Source organism: Lepidothrix coronata, unplaced genomic scaffold (genome assembly GCF_001604755.1).
Source record: "Lepidothrix coronata isolate B3197 unplaced genomic scaffold, Lepidothrix_coronata-1.0 Scaffold11, whole genome shotgun sequence".
Taxonomy (NCBI): domain Eukaryota; kingdom Metazoa; phylum Chordata; class Aves; order Passeriformes; family Pipridae; genus Lepidothrix; species Lepidothrix coronata.
In genome coordinates this window covers 6825279-6845373 of record NW_016690191.1, presented here as the reverse complement: position 1 = coordinate 6845373, position 20095 = coordinate 6825279, and the positions used below count along the sequence as shown (strand labels likewise).

General features: G+C 38.3%; 1 protein-coding gene across 3 annotated transcripts in view; it reads right to left on the bottom strand.

The window, feature by feature from the left end:
• Positions 1-1673: 1673 nt before the first annotated feature.
• BNC1 (basonuclin 1) overlaps positions 1674-20095 on the bottom strand; it is a 75134-nt gene continuing 56712 nt past the window's right edge. For all 3 annotated transcript variants that reach the window (XM_017805122.1, XM_017805123.1, XM_017805124.1), the window contains 4 exons: positions 10261-10363; positions 9858-10093; positions 6723-8647; positions 1674-4672 (listed from right to left, as the gene is read on the bottom strand). In XM_017805122.1, the coding sequence (XP_017660611.1) occupies positions 3991-4672; positions 6723-8647; positions 9858-10093; positions 10261-10363 (2946 nt within the window). In that variant the 3' untranslated portion in view covers positions 1674-3990. The remainder of the gene's footprint in view (positions 4673-6722; positions 8648-9857; positions 10094-10260; positions 10364-20095) is intronic.

The following is a 20095-nucleotide window of genomic DNA, read 5'->3' as shown; positions in this document are numbered from 1 at the left end:
AGGCCTGCTGAGGTTACGTGCAAATCTCTCTAGCCAGCAGTCTGTTGAGAGTTTTCCAAAAGTTTTCCAAGTCATTCAAAGCTGACTTGATCACACTATGCATACTTAATCCAACTTCAAACCTTTACCTTTTATATATTGTCCTGCTCTCCTCTCAAATCCAGGGCACTGGCAGTAAGTGCTGCTCTGAACAAAACCTTTGATCCAACCTTCCCTCTCTTATTGCATTGTTGTCTCCTTCCCAGTTCAGAGTAAAACTCTCATTTCGGCTTGGAAATGAATGCTCACTTGATGGCTGAATGGAATCCTTATGGGCTGTATCTCAAACTCCAAAGGTGTTTTTAGTTCAGCTGCTTTTCTTAAATCTATGCTTGCTGATTAATAAGAAGTTGCTTGTGAACCCTTTTCAAGGAGGATCTGGCACCCTATTTAAAAATCCCTGGACTAAATCCAAGTAGTTTAGCTGTTTTTTAGGCTTCTCTATTCAATTCAGGGCATCAGACAGGTATTTTCAGAACTTGTTTCTCCGCTTTGTTGGGCTTTGCAGTGTATAAGGTAAGTAAAGATTCATTAGAAACAATACCCTCTGGTTTTACCACAGTTCTTTTCAAAGTGCTTAGAAAACTGGAACTGTAAAAACAGATCACTTACACTCCATTCCAAACAGATTTCTGTAAATACTCCTGATAAACACTATGACACTCATTTTCCAGAGTGATGTAGACTTGCTACCACAAACTATTCAAAATACCTGTGTTCTGAGACACTGGATGCTCAGACAGAGTGGCCACCCCGCAGTGTGCACCCGTGCCTTCTGCCTTGGAGTCACAGAAAGATGACAGGATCTACTTTTTGAGGCTCTTGTTTTCTAAGAAAGAAAAAAAAAAGATACAAATAAAAAAATGAAGCAACATACTTGGGTAGCAAGGGTGGGCATGTCCAGGCCCAGTTCGTATCTCATGCAAAGATTTGAGCCTCCAACTGTCCATACTCACAGACTGCAGATGTAAACATCTCTGGAACTCAGCCTCAGTCAGGGCAAACTGCTTCAGCTTTCCAGACCGACTCTGAAAAGCTCCAAAAATAACGGTACTACTATTCTGAAGTTACTTCCTTCAACATCTGGGGTGAATATGTGATACAGGCTGCTCTAAGTATCACACGTATTTAAAACTAACAGGAGATGTCAAGGCTTGGTCCAACCACATTGTGGTCATTAGGAGGAGGGAGCTACACAAATGCTTCATGAGATACATATGCTGTTCTAGGGGTGCTAAGGGTTAGTCTGCTCTGAGAAATCTGCCATCCTCTCCAGATTTTTGAGAAACAACAAAAAAAACCCTTTACAAAAGATAGAAAATATCTATTTTTTAGCATAGATATCAGTGATGAGATATTTACCTTCTGTTTAGCTGACGGCATTTAAACTCATCTCTACCCTTGCCTACTGCACAAAAGAAAAAAAAAAATCAATAAAATATCTGGCAACATTTATTGAGTTATTTCTAATGGCTCATTAAAATGACGCTTCCGTATTATGGAATAAGTACCAGTGTCAAAACAGTGCTCTCTACTCATGGAATGTGTTTTCCAAATATTTTTTTAAATAAAAGTTAAGAATAGTAGTATTTTCAATCACAAAAGCCTACTCTTCTGAATCAACCAGAGGCATTATTATTTCTTTTTATTAACACATACAAAATTATTAGGGTATACAAATGTGTTTCCTTTTCTTGACACAGTGAAAACTAAATAAATGGGCATTACAGCATTAGTTTACATCACATTTTGTTTCAAAAAAACCACAGTTTATGATTAAACAAATAGGTTTATATATATATATATAAAAAAAAAGAGCTTGAAATAGCTGGATAACAAATAATTGATTTTTACTATCAAAAGGCTGGGAGCAATTGTGTCCCCTGTGATTGTGCCCTTAGCTTTCAAACTGTGACCTCCACTGATATGAGTTTCTATTAAAAAAAAAAACCCAAGGGGACCACCACCAAAAAAACCTCAACAAAACAAACACCAACCAACTCCCCCCCAAAAACCCAAAACACCAACTCCCCCCAAAACACAAAATCTCAAAGCAATGGCACAACTTTCCGCAGGACAGTATTTTTTCCTGGCGGCTTCAAGCACAAATGAATTATTTTAAATATCACATAAACCTACGGTAAATTAAAAAAATAGAAGATTACTTTACACAATGCATGGAAACCATTTGTAGTGAGCACAAACATTTACAACGGTGTCAGGTTTTTTCCTTGCATAACCCATACTCACACACAAACCACTTTTCAAAAGAATTAGTGAAATATTCAGTCCACTTTTGTTTCTTTTATACAATATGAAATGGTTACAATACCATAGTATTTTTTTAGAATAAGTTAAACATCAAGACATATGGCAATAGCATTGTTCTATTCTTTCTACATACATATGAAATCCCAAATTTCAGTCTATTTTTATTCAGTCACAAAAATGAATAAAGACTTAAGATCCAGTTATACTGGAAAACTAGACTAGTTCTAGAAACCACAAATACTGTAAGCACTTTGGTATAATATGTACAGATTGTGCTGTCAATGTCATGCTTGCATACTAGAATTGATAACAGATTTCCACTGGTGAATTAAAGTAAAAAAGGTACTGTAAGACTTGCTCTTGTATTTCTTTTTCTCTTTGGAAATGATTCAGTCAAAGAAGACACACCACAAGTACACACACAAGCATTTGTGTTATGTGACTACAAATTAAATATTAAAGTATTTTTTAAATACAATGCAAGGCCAGTCTTCTTAAGTGCATAGAACGTAATGCAGAATACTGTTAGTTACAGGGGCAAGTACAAAGACATGAAACATTTTAACAGATATTGAATAATGTTCTTATTAAAAAGAGGTGTGAATGAGAACAAGCATTCTTCTATTGTTACAAACATCAACATGTTTTATCCCCCACTGGTGAAAGAAACACTAAATGCTGAATCATGAAAGATATCTACTGCATCCATTTTATCTCTTCCTTTCAAAGGCTTAGAATTGCACCTTCAAACTCTTACAAGCAGTTTGGATATTTGGCTGGGGTTCCCCCCCCACCTTTTTTTTTTTCTGTTTAAAATAACAAAAATTCTTCTCTTCCTGAAAGTGGAACTCAAAAAGTGCATTTTAAATTAAAGAATTAAAGGGTTTAATTTTCCCCCTGTTTTATGGATGCATTTGTCGTGGTTCAGAAATTTTAGCGTAACCTATTCATTCTTTCTATCGCTATAATTTATCAGGCAATGCTGCCAAATTAAGTAGCCCCTCCTCTTGCAAAGCAAATGGTATTAAATTCTAAGAAATCCAAAACACTGCAATCTTTATTCAAGTGAAATGCAAACTTAAGGAGTAAGGACTGCAGGATTTTCAGAAGGTTTGGACTGTATGCAAAGTTTTCCCAAATTTGTATTTTCTCTTTTGGATTTTGGGATATAGTAAACTGCAAATATCATGTTCCACTAATACTGCAAGTCAGCTTCAGGTCAAGGTCTCATGAACAAAATGGTAGCCCCAAAACTCTCAACCCAACCAGAGGAAACTCAGCTCAATTGCTAACTCTTTTCTTACACAACACCACAACTCATTTAATATGTAAACACGAGGGATGATGGTCCTCATTTAAAGCTCCTATTTTTGGCAAGTAATACTTCACAGGTATCAGAAATACTCTAATTAATGTCTCCATGTTTCCCCCATTTCTAAGATGTTCTCTTTTCCTTACAGAAGTTTTAGCTATTCAACATCAAACCAAACAATTGCACAAAAACTACAGCACCAAGCTTTGCTGACTCAAACTGCCGGAGAGCACACACAGGAGAAAAGAATTTGACTGTGGTTGTCGAGCGGGCTAGAAGTCAAATGAGTTTCAATAAAACTAATGTTAACACATTCCTTAATTGAAATGATTAATTCTTAGCAGAAATAAATTAAGATCAGTCTGATCTTACTGTAAGCTAGTTGGTGACCCAGCCAGACTTTTGTGCAGATTGGGGTTTTGACTGTGCCTGTTCCGACTGCGAACAGATGAAAACATTGTGTTGCAACCTGGGACTTTGCATTTGTGGAGCTGGCGGAGATGCACAGTTTTGTAATGAGCCCTGAAAGTTCCTTTATTACTGTATGTTTTTTGACATATATGACAAGTTATTGGCAAACTGGAAGGTAAATTTGTGAAGTTTTGATTAGCTTTGTCAATTAAAGTACAGTCTTGGTAGAGTTCATCATTGGCCATTAGGCTGGGTCCTTCACAGCTTTCATCACTATCATCCAAGGGCATGGTGCATATTTCACTTCCTCCATCAGAATCCCAAGAAGAATGAGCACTGCTCTCAGATTTAATGCTGGAAGTAGTGCTTAGATCCAGAACAGCTCCATCATTTAATGGATCGTATCCATAACTCTCAGAACAGGGTTCTCTAATTTTGCTCATTGGAAAAACGTAGCTGCCTGTTCTGTTCATTCCTTTGAAGATTACAGAAGTATGTCCAACATGTTGTTTTAAAGAGACATCTTGGCAAAACTCCTTAGCCATGTCTTTCAAGAGGTATGTTGCATTGAAATGGTTGTTGAATTCCAGTGTATCTTTAGTCAGAAGCTTATGATGAAGATTTAGGTTTGAACTATGTCTAGAAGAACAAAGACAAGCTTAGCAAGAAAGTGTTTCGCCTCACTTAACAGTTGTTTCATAATGATCATTAACAAAGAAAAAATTCAATATTTAGTAGCATGCATGAACTGTATACTTCTAATTTGACCAACTGCCACACTGGGAGTGCACATGGATGATTTACACATGACTGGGTTTCTGAATTTGCTTGCACTGGCATATATCAGAAATAACTACAGAAATCAATGTTTCAGATTCTCTCCTGCATTGTGGACAGCTGCCTGCTCTGCTAGATCTAGTGCTGGGCCTAAAAGAGTTGGGGGACAGACTTAAAACTGCAAATTGAACCAAGAGCAGAGAACAGACTGAGAGGGGTAAGAAACAAGATTCTTTTGCAATGGACAAAGCAGGAAAGGAGTGACACCTGAGTTTGCAAAACCTGTTGATGGTCTCAAGTACCAAACCACGTGCAGCTGTACACAGCAGTACAGGGCTTTTTCTTGACAGGAAGTTCCTTGAAAAAAGGAATACTGAATTTTATACAACTTGCAGTTTTTGAATGGGCATCTCTGGATTCTGTTTAAAACCACCAAAACACACAAAATCACTGCTCCTCATTGAATACTATCAGTCAGCTCACTGGGAACTTCCAGGCTCTGTCTCGAAGATTGAGTTTATTATAAGATTGGCAAAATATTTGTTTTTCCCCTTGCCATCATGGTTTAATCAGAACCATGAATTGTTCAAAAAGGCACAGAAATATTTTGTGCTTGCAGTCACAGTACTCTATGTTAAAGTCTAGAAACTTCTGCAAAGCTGTTCCAAATAACTATTGTTTTGTACAAAGCTTGTGAACTTTTTTCTGAGTTGGCTTGCCTTTTTTTTTCCTTAAATAAACCATTTTCCAAAAGCACCTATGCTAAAGCCTATCTGAATATATTGGTGTGGGAAGGAATCTGTGGCATGTGGATGCAAATCTTACTGCTGGCCTTCTTTCCTGTGGCCCATATCGCAATTACAGTGGAGAGGAATTCACATCTGGGAAGATGCAGGCAGCAGACCAGGGTATGAAGCCCTGCCAGCAGCAGATGAAACTGTGCATCTCAGATGCAGCGGCCAGTCCTCAGAGACCAGCCCATCCTCTCTCTGGACTGCATCAGCTGGCTCCAGCACTCCTAACAGATTACAGACAATCTAAACCTTGTGTCACTCTGAACTACTATCCAGGCGTGTTTCCTGCAGCCAAAAGCTGCTGTAACACTTAGAGAGAGCTGGAAAACTTACCACACTTTGTTGCACTTGAATAGGTTTGTTACCTATCACTGACCGGTTCAGATACACAACTGAGGGTCAACAACAAAACTTCAGTTCTTGTTTCTCAGCCTATGTGCATAATAGGCTGAAATAAAATGAATTACAGCCACACAATGCTGCAGCTAACAGTAAGCTGAATCAAGGTCGTGGTATAGTTTGGGAATTAGTATGTAATCTCACAGAAAAGCAGTACTGATGTGGATACACACCAGACAGGGTTAGTTCGACTACCACTGCATAATGTTAATTTTGTACTGACAAAGACTAATGTTGCTTTTCTTACAGGCTTTTTCTCACCAGTCTGTTGTAAATCCTTGATTAAAGCAAGGACCAGGGCAAGTGAAGATTTCCTGATTGATCTCATTGCTTTTCCAATAAAGAACACTATAAACATTAAAATACACATGAAAGTACATATTAAACATATAAGTCCACACATGCATCTACTGGAAAATTACTGAATTCAAACCCTTGTGGCTTTCCCTTTATGTTCTAAAGTATTCCTTCAACTATTGCAGTCTTTATCAGTTATGAAATTTTCATGGCTTTATTTAATACCTCGTAGTCTAGTGGAAAGGAAATGTTTCTTTCAATGGATTTTCATTTTATGAATGTTCTGATAAGTTATCATACCTGTTATACGAGGATACACAGAAAATATTCGTAGGCTCCATTCCTCAAACACTCATTTTAATTTCAAATCAGGCTCCATTGTGATGGCAAAATAAATACAATTTTGTTTATAATTTTCTTACCTGTCTCGACTTCTACGAGAAGGGAAAGCAGCATTACAGCCCTCAACTGTGCAAATATGCATTTCTTTGAGATGTACATTTTTGAAATGCATTTTTACACTGTAAGGGTTTTTAAAAGTCTTCTTACAGATGTCACAATGAAAGCGGCTTTCTTCCTTCTGAATCCCTAGTGCATGTTGACTGACATGATCCATATCTTTAGAGTCTTCAAAACAAGGAATGGCAGCACCCCTGTTTGACAAAGTGCTGAAAAAGCCCCCGGTCAGCAAGTGGTGTTGCAATTCTGGGCAGTCATTTTTAGGAATCCTGTGCTTTGACTGCTCTTTAATATACATGGGGGCTTCAGTCATTGGTTTTATAACATCACTGTGGTGGTGTTTTGGATCTTCATACATAATCTCATGGGAAACTACTTTTAATGGTTGGTTTTCTTCTGGTTTAACCTCTTTCTCACAGTGTTGCAATTCATTCTCAGAGATATCCTCGATGTATTTGTTATCTGGCGCAAAGACAGATTCAAAATACTTTGGGCCCTCTACCCCAGAGAGAGATTTCCATGAATTACCTGAATGGGGGTGCTTTTCCACCCTGTCGGCCACTCGCTTCTCTATCTTATGCTCACAGGTCTCAAGCTCTCCATCGCTTACCACTTGCAGACGTGTGTCATCTTCAGAACTGGCAACATCGCTGCTTTCGTGAGGTGTCTCAACAGCTTCTTTCTCTATCTTGATGGGCATGCTCGACTTACGAGACTTCTTCTTGGGGAGCATGTCAAAGGGCAATTCATTTGAAACAAGCTGCTCTGGTATTGAGGAAGAAACAAGAGGCAGAGAAGGAAGAGTACCTGGAGTATTAGCAAGCTCAGCTGGTGTGACTGGACTACGGTAAAAAGGAAGAACAGGCTGTACTGTCTTCAGGTTTGGAAAGAGGACACCATTGTGTCCAATACTGGAAAATCCAGCCTGACCTTTTGAATCTGTACAAGAGCTGGCGTAGCTGGAAATAGTTCTGCTATCCGGAGTTAAAATTGTAAATTCTGTCCTTTTACTATCTCCAGGTCCAGCAATGCTCAAACTGTTTCTTAGATCTTTATCCCTGTTATTTCTATTCATTGGCATGTGGAGTCTGGGGTTAGGATTTGCACTATGACGATTTCGGCTGCGCAAAGAGCTAAATACCATATTGCAGCCCTCGATGGTGCACTTGTGCTTTATCTTCAGATGAACTGCGTTGTAATGTATTTTCAGAGTACCTTTGTCATAAAACGTCTTTTCACATGCAGTGCAGAAAACACGCCCTTTCCTAGGCCCAGCACCGTTTTTTTCAACAGATTTAATTTTGTTTTCTGGAGATAGTGCTGTCATTTCAAGCTTTGCTGCTGTATTATGTGAACTGGAATCACTTAAAAGGGCATCATCTTCTGTTTTAGTGACATCTGGACCATTTAAGCTCCTCTCATTTTCAACTTGAAATGGTGCAGAACTAGAAGTTAAGAAGCTGCTTTCAGAAAATGGCATCTGAAGATCTTGTTTGGTTTCATTGCTGTGGTCTTGACCTTGCTCAATCAAATGTCTTTCTGGTGGTGAACCTATCAAAGGTGGAGGCACTGGACTGAAAAACTGAAATGGCAGCATGAAAGCCACGTTATTGACAATATTCTCAAAGGGATGAATGTTGGTGGGACTCATTTTGTCCAAGGAAGCAGAAAAATTTGGGCTGTGTGGATTGCAGCTCTCAATGAATGCCCTAATATCCAAATTGGCAGTTGGTGGTGGTATTATAATTGATTGCCCTTCTTTCTCTTGAATTGCCATTAACTCTACAATGGACTTAGTTTCTCCAAAGCGAAGAAACTGCTGCAAAGTAGCCAGTTCTTCTTCAGTGGTCATTATGCTCCAGTGATCCAGCACCTTTCCTGAAGCATCCTAAAGCCAAAAATATTTAAATGAGTCAGTTAAGGCAAATGAAAAACACCTCCCCTCAAATCTCTCATTTTTTTCAGGGACTAAAATTTCTTCTCTAGCAAAATGATAAAAACATTCCATTTAATGAGATTAATGCCAATTCTGTGATAATTTCTTCCAAATATTACCACATTGGTGATATTATTTCTTTCTGAACTGACAGTAATACCTTTCAATAAACTATTTTTTTCCACAAAAATTAAGACACGTTATTTGAACAACAGTTAGTATCCTGTAAGTACAGACAGCAGAGATGGAGCAATCAGACCAAGATTTAGCTCCTCATTTAAGTCAAGTATTCTTTCATTGCAAGTTTAATAATCTTCCAAGCAACTAAGATCAGAGAACAAATGAACCTGTATTGATCTACTGCCAGTGTTCACAGAGCACAGCTGTAATTACACTAGTGTTGGAGTTCTTTCAAACTCTAGCTATGCCTAACTTTTCCCAATAACTACAATAAATATTTTATCACAGAACATGTATTTGATGGCCTACTGAGATTTTTCACAGTGCATGTAAGAGTTTCTAAGATGATGAAGAACGTAACATTATAAATTTTTCATGTGGTAGAGGTTCAAGGTAATTGATTCCATATTTTTAATCCTAACACTAAAAAGCAAGATTATCAAGACCATTAAATATTGATTCGTGTCATAATGTAAGATCATAATGTTACTTTACATAAAAGGTAACTTCCACAGCAGCAAGGACTAATGTCAGTGTAAGCTCATAGGCCCAAATACATCCTTGCTGTAGCTCCAGTAAGGTCAGCAGCACTACACCAGAGATGAATATTGTCCCTGGTGTTTAAGATGATGGCAAGTTTATTTCTTGATGTATTATTCTGCTGTATAAAGGCAAACTCACTGTTTAAATAAGACTGGAGAAAATTCTGAAGCCTTTACTTTGATACGTTCCCAGTAACTTTTTATCCTTGCTTACCTTTGTTGATAGATTTGAGCAAGTAGGGAGATTTCAATTAAGTCCAACTAAGAAAAGAGACCAATGACCAAAAATGCACCCTTTCTTTTCTGGCATTAAGCTTGTACAAGTCTGCTACTCCCTTTCAGCTGTGCCAAGTTGTTAACACATTGTGAACCACTGAGAACACTAAGCTAGAAAAACTACTTAACTATCATACTTATATTAAAAAAGCCCCTCTAAATACCTGTAGCACATATCCACGTATATAATCCTGCAGTGTCCAATCCAGAGCATGGAGGATCTGTATTACCTCTTCCTGCTTCAGAACACTGAAAAGCCGATCTAGCAGAATTTTAAGGCGCACAGGAATGGCTTGGGTTCCGTACAACATGAGGCTACTGATATCAAAGACAACATTGGATTGAACTATTTCTACTTGGCTTGATGGGTAGAGATTGGGAATCCTTAACTTGCTCAGGGCTGAAAAAAAAAATCACGAAATATAAATAAACTCGAGTCGCAAGAGAGAGGTAAAATTAAATGTAACTAATATTGCAGTAGGGGGGTTTGAGGGGGTGACACAAAAAGCATGTTACAGGGAGGAGGATCCTAAATGGTTTTCTATAGATTGCAAAAACAAGTATTACCATGTGCTACCCATCCATGCCGGCACTGGTCACATTGTCGCTGATTTATTTTCCCAGGTTTGAAACACTGACAACTACAGTTCACGAGAGTGCATCGGATAGCCTGCGGATCAATGGAAAGGATGAGAGGTAATACAGGCACCATTTAGAGTGTGCAGATTATACACAGACAGTACACCCATAAAATCCACAGAAGACAGTTAACATACCAGCACATACCTATCAATGTGCAATATAAGTAATCCAGGCAAAATCTGAATTATACAAGACTGCCTCTGCTTGGTCACCAAGTGGAACACTGGAATGTTACAGAAGCAGTATGTTTAATGATATATGTAGCAACAATTCTCTGGATTTATTTAGGCTGAAGCACCTTTATAACAATTACAAAGTGTCATAAATTATGCATTCATCTAAGCTATGATCCTCATGTACGATCACTTTTTCAGGAAGGTCTGAACACAAAGACATAAAGATGTCTCTCTTGTAGTTTTGCTGGAACTCCATACTGCAATATAGGAAGTTCTAATGAGCAATGCATTAGCTCTGCATAGATGCTGTGCCTTACACACGCAGGATCCACATGGAATAGATGTATTCTGTCAAACACACAGGGGTTTCCTAATGCTCCTCAGGAACAGAGCCTACCAAAAAGTACTGCAACTCCTCAAAGACTGAACAATCACATTTTGTAAGAGAAATGCCTGAAAGCAAAATAGAGCACACAGAGAGCAACAAGTTGCACGGTTCAATTTGTGCATCACTTTACTCTCACCAGGGTCATCTATAATGCAAATCAAATTAGTATTCAGATATCCATAATCAGCAGGGTGATGCAAACTTGCTTCCTGGAATATATGCTTTCCTCTGTATGTGCCCATCTGCTGGAGAGGCAAACAGACAACCTGGAGGTCCTAGTTAAAGCTCCATAGGGATTGCTATAGAGCAATGCATTTGTAGGATTCTGCATTGCTTGGATCTGATACTGAAAATAGTTCCCCATATAAATGGAATATTAATTAAGGGAGGGAAAGCAAAGAAATTGATGTGCAGAAAGTCTGCACTGGAATAATAAGGAAAAAAGTTAGATTATGCAATTGTAAAATGTCTGTATTTTTCTGCCTTTAAAGCAATATGTTCCTGCTCCTCGTTATCCAAAATGGGGACTTCCATTCCTTAAAATACCCATAGGAAAGCAAGATAAGATTTCGGGGAAAAAAAGAAACGTGGCAATTCCCACACTGGCACTTTCAGAAAACATACAAAACAGCAAGTTTTTGGACAATCAGGCTAAGAAAGATGGATGGAGGAAATGTTTAAAATCAAAAAGACATGAGAGAAAGGTAATTTCACTGGGTTTTGCAAGGGGCGTTTTGTTAGACCTGAAGAATTTGGCTGACTCAGGGCAGAAGAGGACACTATATACATAAGCCTGCTACAAACAAGCATGTTCATAACATTTGGATGTCTAGTGCTTTATAGTAATGGCTTTGGACTGAGATTTTAAAATCTCAGTGTCTATCCTACCCAGGAGTTAGTTTACATGCACATCTCCAAACTGCAGTGGCTTTGCACTGAGATTCCTCTGTATTTGAAGGACTGGAACAAGTGGCAACAGGGCCGTAGAAATCTCTGAATCACTTTGCCTTTAATCTTTTAAAGGAGCCATTGCAAAATACTGAATTCTTGAGAAAAGCTCTATGTTCCCCATAAAGTCATAAAATACACATCAATACCGTACACAGTGTGAATTGCTTCACTTTAATGGAGGACACATTTTCACTTAGATGCTGAAATCCTTTCATATAGCAATAAAAAGCCATACATTTCTTATAGAAAGGCTGGGGGAAAAGAAGGTGTAGTTGACTGCTGATTTATTTCTACCACAAGATATCAAACAATAATGCAGTTCAAGTCTTCTACCTCTGTGCATACATAATATTCTGTGACTTGCGTGGATGGAACACCTTCCACAGGCGACCCTGCTAGGTTTGGTAAGCTACAGTGCACTCCATAAATGCAACTTTTGCATTCCCTTCAGACAAAATTACAAATGAGTACTTCCTTTTTCTGCAAGAAGTAACAGAAATATGCACAATGAAAAAAGCTGTCATGATGATAAGTTAATTGAGATTTCAAAATTTTTGTCATTCCTTCTCCTTTGGACATGTTCCACAAACCACTGACCTTTAAAACTATTTTTTTACTTAATTTTTGTACTTAGACAAGAAAGATATGCTACACCAAATTCTGCAATTTTTGTCCAAGAACTTTTATATGGTAATGTATTTATTTTGCTTTCCTGTGTATATGTAGAAGACTGCATATGCAAAAACCAGAACAAGTAAAAGGAGGACATTTTGTGTTACATATATGAAAACAGCTGTTAAAAAGGCAGGAGAGCTCCCTTCTATTTTAAATATTGAACTTATCCCCTCTAAGGTTAATACATTATTGCTTCTGGAAACTAGTCTTAGATGTAGTTAGCTTGTATATTGCTAATATATCAAAGGTGTACTCTTGAATCACACATCTGCTGCTGACTTAAAAAATTACTTGAAAGAAACCCTAAGAAGAAACAAGTGTTATTTTCAGGTTTATAGCATTTCCCTTCATTTGTGCCTGTCACAGTCTATGTCTCCTAAAACTTTTTTAGCAACATTTGCTTTAATATAGTCACAGAGAATATAGAACATGGCAAAATTAACTTTTAAAATAATCAGTGAGTCACAATTTTAAATTGTCATGTTCAGCTTAAAAAGGTACTTGTAAAAGGTGCACTTTGATTATCTCCAAAATTAACTTATATCAGACTTCAATGAAGAGAAAGGTAGCAAAACTTCATGACAATAATACCCTTGTCTTTTGCCTGTTAATCCTTAATACGCCTATTCTAAGGTACTGTAATTATATCAAGTCTTTTAATAAGCTTTATTTTCCCAACAAGTGGAATGTACACACAATTTTATTCTACAGAACAAAGGAAAAACTTTCTGTATTGCATACATGTAAAGCTTGAAAATTGTAATTAAAGGATTGGAAAAGGTAGATGGAAATTAAAGTGGAAATTTTTTAAAGTACAATCCTTTCATTCACATAATTATTTAGTTTCATTTTCCAGAAACACAAGGTAGATGTCCAAAAAAAATAAATCTTATGCTATCATCAAGGATCTCGTTATTGCTTTCCAGTCACTCTCTCCTTCACAAATGGATCTTTCCAAATCCATTATCAGCCACACTTCCTTAATTCTTTTTAAAAAATAGAGTTGAAAATTCTGATCAAAACTTTCTGTGGTTTTACCAGCATGACTGTGGGAATCTGAATGCTGGACTTTTAATACAAATGATTCCTCATTACAAGGGAGACAGATTAACTATTTAACTGGCCTCTGTAAAACATCTAACTACTAATCACTGAATCTTAACCTCTGTTGCCTGAAAGCCACGCCTGCTCACATCTTTTTTTTTTTTTGCCAGATATTGATGCGGCTTTGATTATGCTTCAAAAATTCCTGAATGTTTCTTTGCAACCCACTCATAGCCCTCACAGCCAAAGATAAGCCCAAGCTAATGGGACATATTCATTCCCATTCTGGGTACATAATCAGGCTTCATTTCCCAAAGCAAGTCTGAGACCATCCATGCTCTCCTGAAGCCTTTTGGGACCTACGCTCACTTGCAACATACAGCAGCAGGGTCAGGAAAACGCAGCAAGAGAAGGGCAGTGTAAGTGTATCAAATCTCATTCAGTGTTAAGTGGGTTCTGGTTTGACAGCACTTTGGCTTGGGAAATAAATTAAAAAGTAAGCAAATATTGAAGGCCCTGTCAGGACTGAGTTAGAGATCTCTGCTCATGCTGGAAAGCTGGTCTGGATTTCCGCACGCAGCGAGAGCTGCAAGTGCAGACACCAGTGAAATGGAAGAGCAAGTCCCAGGTTACCCTGGTGGTATTTAGCCTCAGAAATGCACAGGTCAGCACCCTCACTTCTGGCACTTCCTGGCATCTAAGAAAAACCCTTGTCTTTTTTGCACAAAGCTACGCCCCACTTTAGAGCCTCCTGCCTTTTTTTTAAGCTACTGCCATCACCTGAAGAGCTTGAGAGCTTCTCTGCTCTGCTATGAGGATTACTGACAAAATGGTGTTATTGATGCACAGGAACATATTTTGCAGGCAGGGCTTAGAAATTCCTGTCAGTTCAAAATGCACGTTTGAAGAAGAAATAGGAGTTACTCAAAACAAACAGGTGAGAGAAACTGTCAATAGATGAGCTGTAACAGATACTGCTTTCCATGCTCTCTATTGAGGGCTTCTAGCAACAAGCCATATCTCCTGTGGCCATCACACCATCATTTCCTAGAAAAGGTAATCCCACTGAACATATGTAACCCACCATGATACGTGCTCTGGTAAGCACAAATCCTATAGGAAAGAACTGGGACATGTCCCATTTCTGCAGAATAGATATGCAGTTGCTCCACAGTAAGAATACTTGTATAAGAAGAGGCAGGATTTATAGCAGGGGAAGAAATAAAATTAAACATGGGACATATATCTGGTTATTTGGAAATATTTTGTTTCTTGCACCTTGTAGAAGATCTGCAAGGGAAGCAAAGTGATGAATGGCTCTACCACCTCCTAAATTAAAAGTACAGGCCACAGCTAAATCAAAAGCCAAATCTAAATCTGTGTGCATCTTTCAGTAAAGAGAACAGTAATTATAAATGAGTGTGAAGTTGTCTTCCTGATCAATTTTTCTTTCCTGTTTTTACTGTTATTCACCAGGTTTCTTGTGTTTGCAAAGTTCAAGTAAATCTTCGTTTTTCATCACCCATTTGATTACTTCTGTATTTGAATCTTAAGCACAACCATTGAAAGCGGAGACAAATTAAAACCCCCTTATCTTAAGCATCTCTGTCAATGCCATACTTTTCCACATCATACAATGAGCAAAGCTTTGCTTTGTCCATTGTTTGTCAGGCAACTTTTGCCACTTTCCCTAAGGATATATTCTGCTGATAAATAATACTGTCTGTCAGTTTTGTCATGATTTAAAACAAGCTCTCAATTTACATTTTCTTATTTTCACTGTATCAAAATCCAGCTGTGCTTACTTGTATCAGACTGATATTTGGGGTTTTATCCATTTCATACGTGTTTGTATCCCCCCTGTCCACTCCATAGTACCTATTTAGCCCTTGTGTGTATTCTTCCTGAAGACAGACTTCAGTTTTAAATACCCTGTTGAGCTCCCTGTAGTTTATTGAAACTAAAATATATTCCAGCATATTCCAAGTACAATCGCAAAAAGAGCTGGGCTGCTCTAGATGGTGCAAGTACTTGTTGAAGACATAGCCCAACAATTAGGCCTAAAATGCATATTGGTATTATATCTGTTAGATTAAGCACCTTATACCTCTAATTGTTCCTTGAAACTTTCAATGTATTCCACATTTAATAAGGTTCTGAATCCCATCTGCCTGCAGAGACCATTAGCAGGGCCCCTGCAGCATCTTCAAGGAAAGGCTCTGGGCCATTTTCTTTTTCCTGACATGCTCACTTCAAAGAGGTAACAGGATGCCTGGAGGATGGACAGAATATGGAACCCCTTTGCTGCCTGGGAGTAGAGCTGGGAGGACACCCAGGGAATGGGGAAAAGGGAGCAACAGGGCACTGAAACACACCTACACGTGCACAGGTCTGACAGCAAGGCCCATTTGAGAGTTACTCTGCACAAAGACTTGGCCTATGCTACAGCTTGCACACGTTCAGCTCAGGATTGTGGATTGTGGTGGTTTCTTCTGTCCCCTGTTTAAGGCCCTGCTAAGTTCACCAGCACCACAGCATACACACACTGCCTGCCTTTCTCAGCCTGAGCCCCTGAAACAAATGGATTTGCATTCAAGTACATTTCTGCCTACTCCAGTATGTTTGGTTGCTAAAAGTTCTGCTATGTCTACACTAAACTTTAAAAATACTTAAGACTAAAATAAATAATTGCATAAAATTATTAAAATGAGAAAAAAGTCCTTATAAGATTTCTAATTATACTGGACTGAATGCATACATTATTTCCACAGTCTTATCTCAAAAAACCTCTTTCTTATGAAGTAACAGCTGCTGTTAATACAGTTATTTAATAAACATAGGTAACAACAAACAACTTTCATGAGAAGCAAACAAGCCTTACAGCTTCTTGTATCCAGTCTGATATCTTCTGTATTTTGAGCTTTTAATTAAGTAAAGTTGTGCACGGATGCGACAGAGCACTGACCAAACAGCTCCAATCTTCTCCATTCAGACAGACATGTTTAAAATGCTGGTCCAGATAACTAAGTTGACAAACTGCTTATTTGTAAAATATTTTAGCAAAATTTTTTTTCTCTCCTGCTTAAGACACCAGCTAGGAGACAGATGGGGAAGGTGGGCCACAACTTGCCTTTCACAGTGCAACTAAACACAAAGTTACACTCACAGTTCAGTCCCCAAACTGACCATGACTCCTTGGTGACTGGGCTGTTTTTCATTCACACCAACCATCTACTCCTACCAAGCTTAGGAGGTACAAGAACCTTTGAAAAGCACAGACAAAAAGCTTTTTGTTTCAGAGCCCAAACATGGATTTAAGAATTGAACTTAACACCTATTGTACTGAAAATTTTGGCTGGTGCTGATACCACTCAAGTCCCACTTACCCCTTCTCTGTGGGGGAATTATGTTATGATTTCTCTCCTAAAAGAACACAGAGGCCACGAGTTCAATACATTTTCTAGATAAGACCATGGAATACAACCCATTAATTATCTGGATCCTTATGTATATATTCATACTGTTTATTTGGGGTCAGATACCAAAACCTGACCTCCTTTTAAACAGCCACAGCCTGAGAATACACGTGAACAGAGTAATTACAACATAGATCCTGCAGCAAGTTGAAGTAACCCGTTACCCTCTCCCTCAGCAGGGCTGAACAAAGCCAATTTTGGCCTAGAATTTCACCAAATCTCTCTTGAGGGTGCAGCCGAGCACACTGAGCTGAAAATGTTAAATTGTTCTTGTAACAATTGACTAAAACATCCTCAAAACCATACAAAAAGGTGGAGGGAGTGAATAAGCTCAGTAAGACAGAACTGAAATGCGGTGCATACCTTCACAGGATGGCACCACTCTGTCAAACGCTTGTGGATTTAAAAGGCAGTTTGGGCTGGCTACTGAGTTATGGGCAAAGAGTCCGCATGTTGCCACTTGGTTAAAAAGTTTTGCTAACTGAGAAGAGCCCTAAGAGCGAGGAGCTGAGATAAGGGACTGAAGGAAGCACAGCCTCCCAAGCCAGCGGCAGTCCGGGCTCCGCGGCAGCTCCGGCCGAGGCGGGGGAGCTCCGGGCAGTGCCGGGCACTGCAGCCGGGCGGGGAGCACCGGGAGCCGCCTCTGAGAAAGGCAGCGACGCTACAAGGCCGAACTTTAATCACGGCATAGCTTGTGGGATGAAAATCACTCCTCATGCATGTCACCTACCCTAAAGGGCCCCTTAGGGCAGCTCTTGTTAATGGCACTGTCAAAATAATTATAAAGAGAAAAGAATGTGTGTGTGTGTGTGTGTATGTGTGTGTGTGTGTGTGAGCACACACACTCAGGCTGCTTCTCTTTAAACAAAAAGCACTGGACAGCAAAACTTAATTTTGCCATTCAGCAACATGCTTGTAGATAGACTGGCTGATGCTGTAATTAATCTCAGTTGTTAACAACAGGTGAGTGCTGACAGACAGCTCGGTCCACCTCGGGGACATATTTAGAGCCTCTTTTACTGTTCGGTTTGGAAATGAAAAGAAGAAATACAAATTGAGGAAGGAAAAAGATCACATTATCATTATCTTACAGTTGCTATTTACTTTTGATTCTGAAACAGGCTGTGATGCTACAGTTCCCACGGCGTCCCTGCCCTAGCCTGTGTAGTTCAGAAACATTTTACTGGTATTAAGCAGCATCTATCAAAAGATATTACAGTAACTTCCCTTTTTAATAAATTTACAGAAAAAAAATCGTTCTTATTAATGCATTTCCAAAATGAGTAACAGATTGCTGCTTACTGATGAGAAAAATTGCTCAGGCTTTAGGGGTAAAGATAAGTCACTGGACAGAAATGGTGTGAAATTTCGTATGATAAAGCACTTGATGCTATTTAATCTAAGAAATAAACTGTGCACATACTACTTATCTCTACTGACATGCTAAGCATGGTACACAAATGCTGAACCTACAGACCTGGCCATGAACTGAATCACAGAATCAGAGAATATGGGGAGATGGAAAGGAGTTTAATTAATCTTCAACTCCAAGCCTTATGTTAGCAAGCAATAAGTGTTAACACAAATGCACAAACATCAGAGAAATGAGGAATATTAGTAGAAATCAAACACAAGGCCTTTAAAATGTCTTTAACTTTTTTTACCTAGTTCATAAAATGTTGTATGTGTGCAATGGGGGTGAGTAAATGTTTCAAAGACAATCCTAAATTTTTCAGCTCCTCACACCGCTACTTAAGTCTCAAAGCCATAAAATATGCATGCTTAAATCTCTTCCTTTTTCCTGTTACAGAGTGAAGACACAGATTAGAGAATAAAAGAAAAATAACAGCTCTCTAAAGTATTTAATGTTACACAATTCTGTTTAATGCAATTTCATAAATTTTAAACCCAAACAGTATTTGTACACATATACACGATGCTATCTATGGTGCTCCAGTTATGCAATATTTTACGCAACAGTGTAGCTCCATTGGTAATTTCACAATTTAAAACCCAGTATCCCTTTTTACTGAACACAGGTGAGGAAATTTTTCACTGGTTTTCAGACATCAGCTACTTCCATATGAAAAATTCCCATTTCTCATTGATAATCTATATCGGAAATTTGAAGTAAAAAATCTGCACTTTTTTTTAACTTTTTTTTTTTCTCCCCTAATTGTTTAAAGAAACCATACTACCACAAGTGTGGTAGTGAAGTTTAAAGTGTGAAATGAAAACATCATTGTTCTTTATTCTAAAAAGACTGGAGTCTGTTAAAAACTGCCACTTTTCCTTATTCCCTCAATAATATTTTTTTTGGGTCTGAATATTGACATTTCAATCCCTAAGCATATTTTTAAATGGCAACTAGAAACAAAATAATAAGAAATAAAAACTAAATAGAAGAAAGGTGATGACATTTGTTGTAAAACTTCAACTGTAGCATCTGCTAGGACAAAACCTGCTGGCTGCCAGCACACAGGAACTCAGAATTCCTGCACCACTGAAGCCAGAGAGGGCAGGACATGACCCAGAGGGCAAAACCATTTTTTCTTCCTTACATTTGGTGGATATTTTGCTGGAATAACCAATTCAAGATCTGTACCTAAATTTTAGCTCAAATCTGCATGAAAAATGTTTACTAAATGCCAAATCACACAAAAAAGTGCCTTTTAAACGTGTTCATAACAAAAGCTGTAATCTAAAATAAAATGAGAACATTTCTGTTCTTATCAGAGGTGTATTTAATATTATCGTAATGAAGGCTTTATTACTGCAAACCAAATAAATCACTGGCTTGTTGGATTGGAAATGGAGTGACAAGCTCAATATGTATGAACAGATCTTTTAACAGTATCACGAACAGACACGGAAGCTGGAAGTCAAGACATTTGGTATCAAAAGGCCAAACCTTGCTGCAGCCTCAGGAGGAAGAAGTTCATCTCGGCTATAGTAAAGCCTGTGAAGTGGCCCAGCATTTGTAATAATTTTTCCTATTTCTGTGAAGATTCAGCTTTCCTGCAGGTTTGGATATGTTTGGATATGCTTGC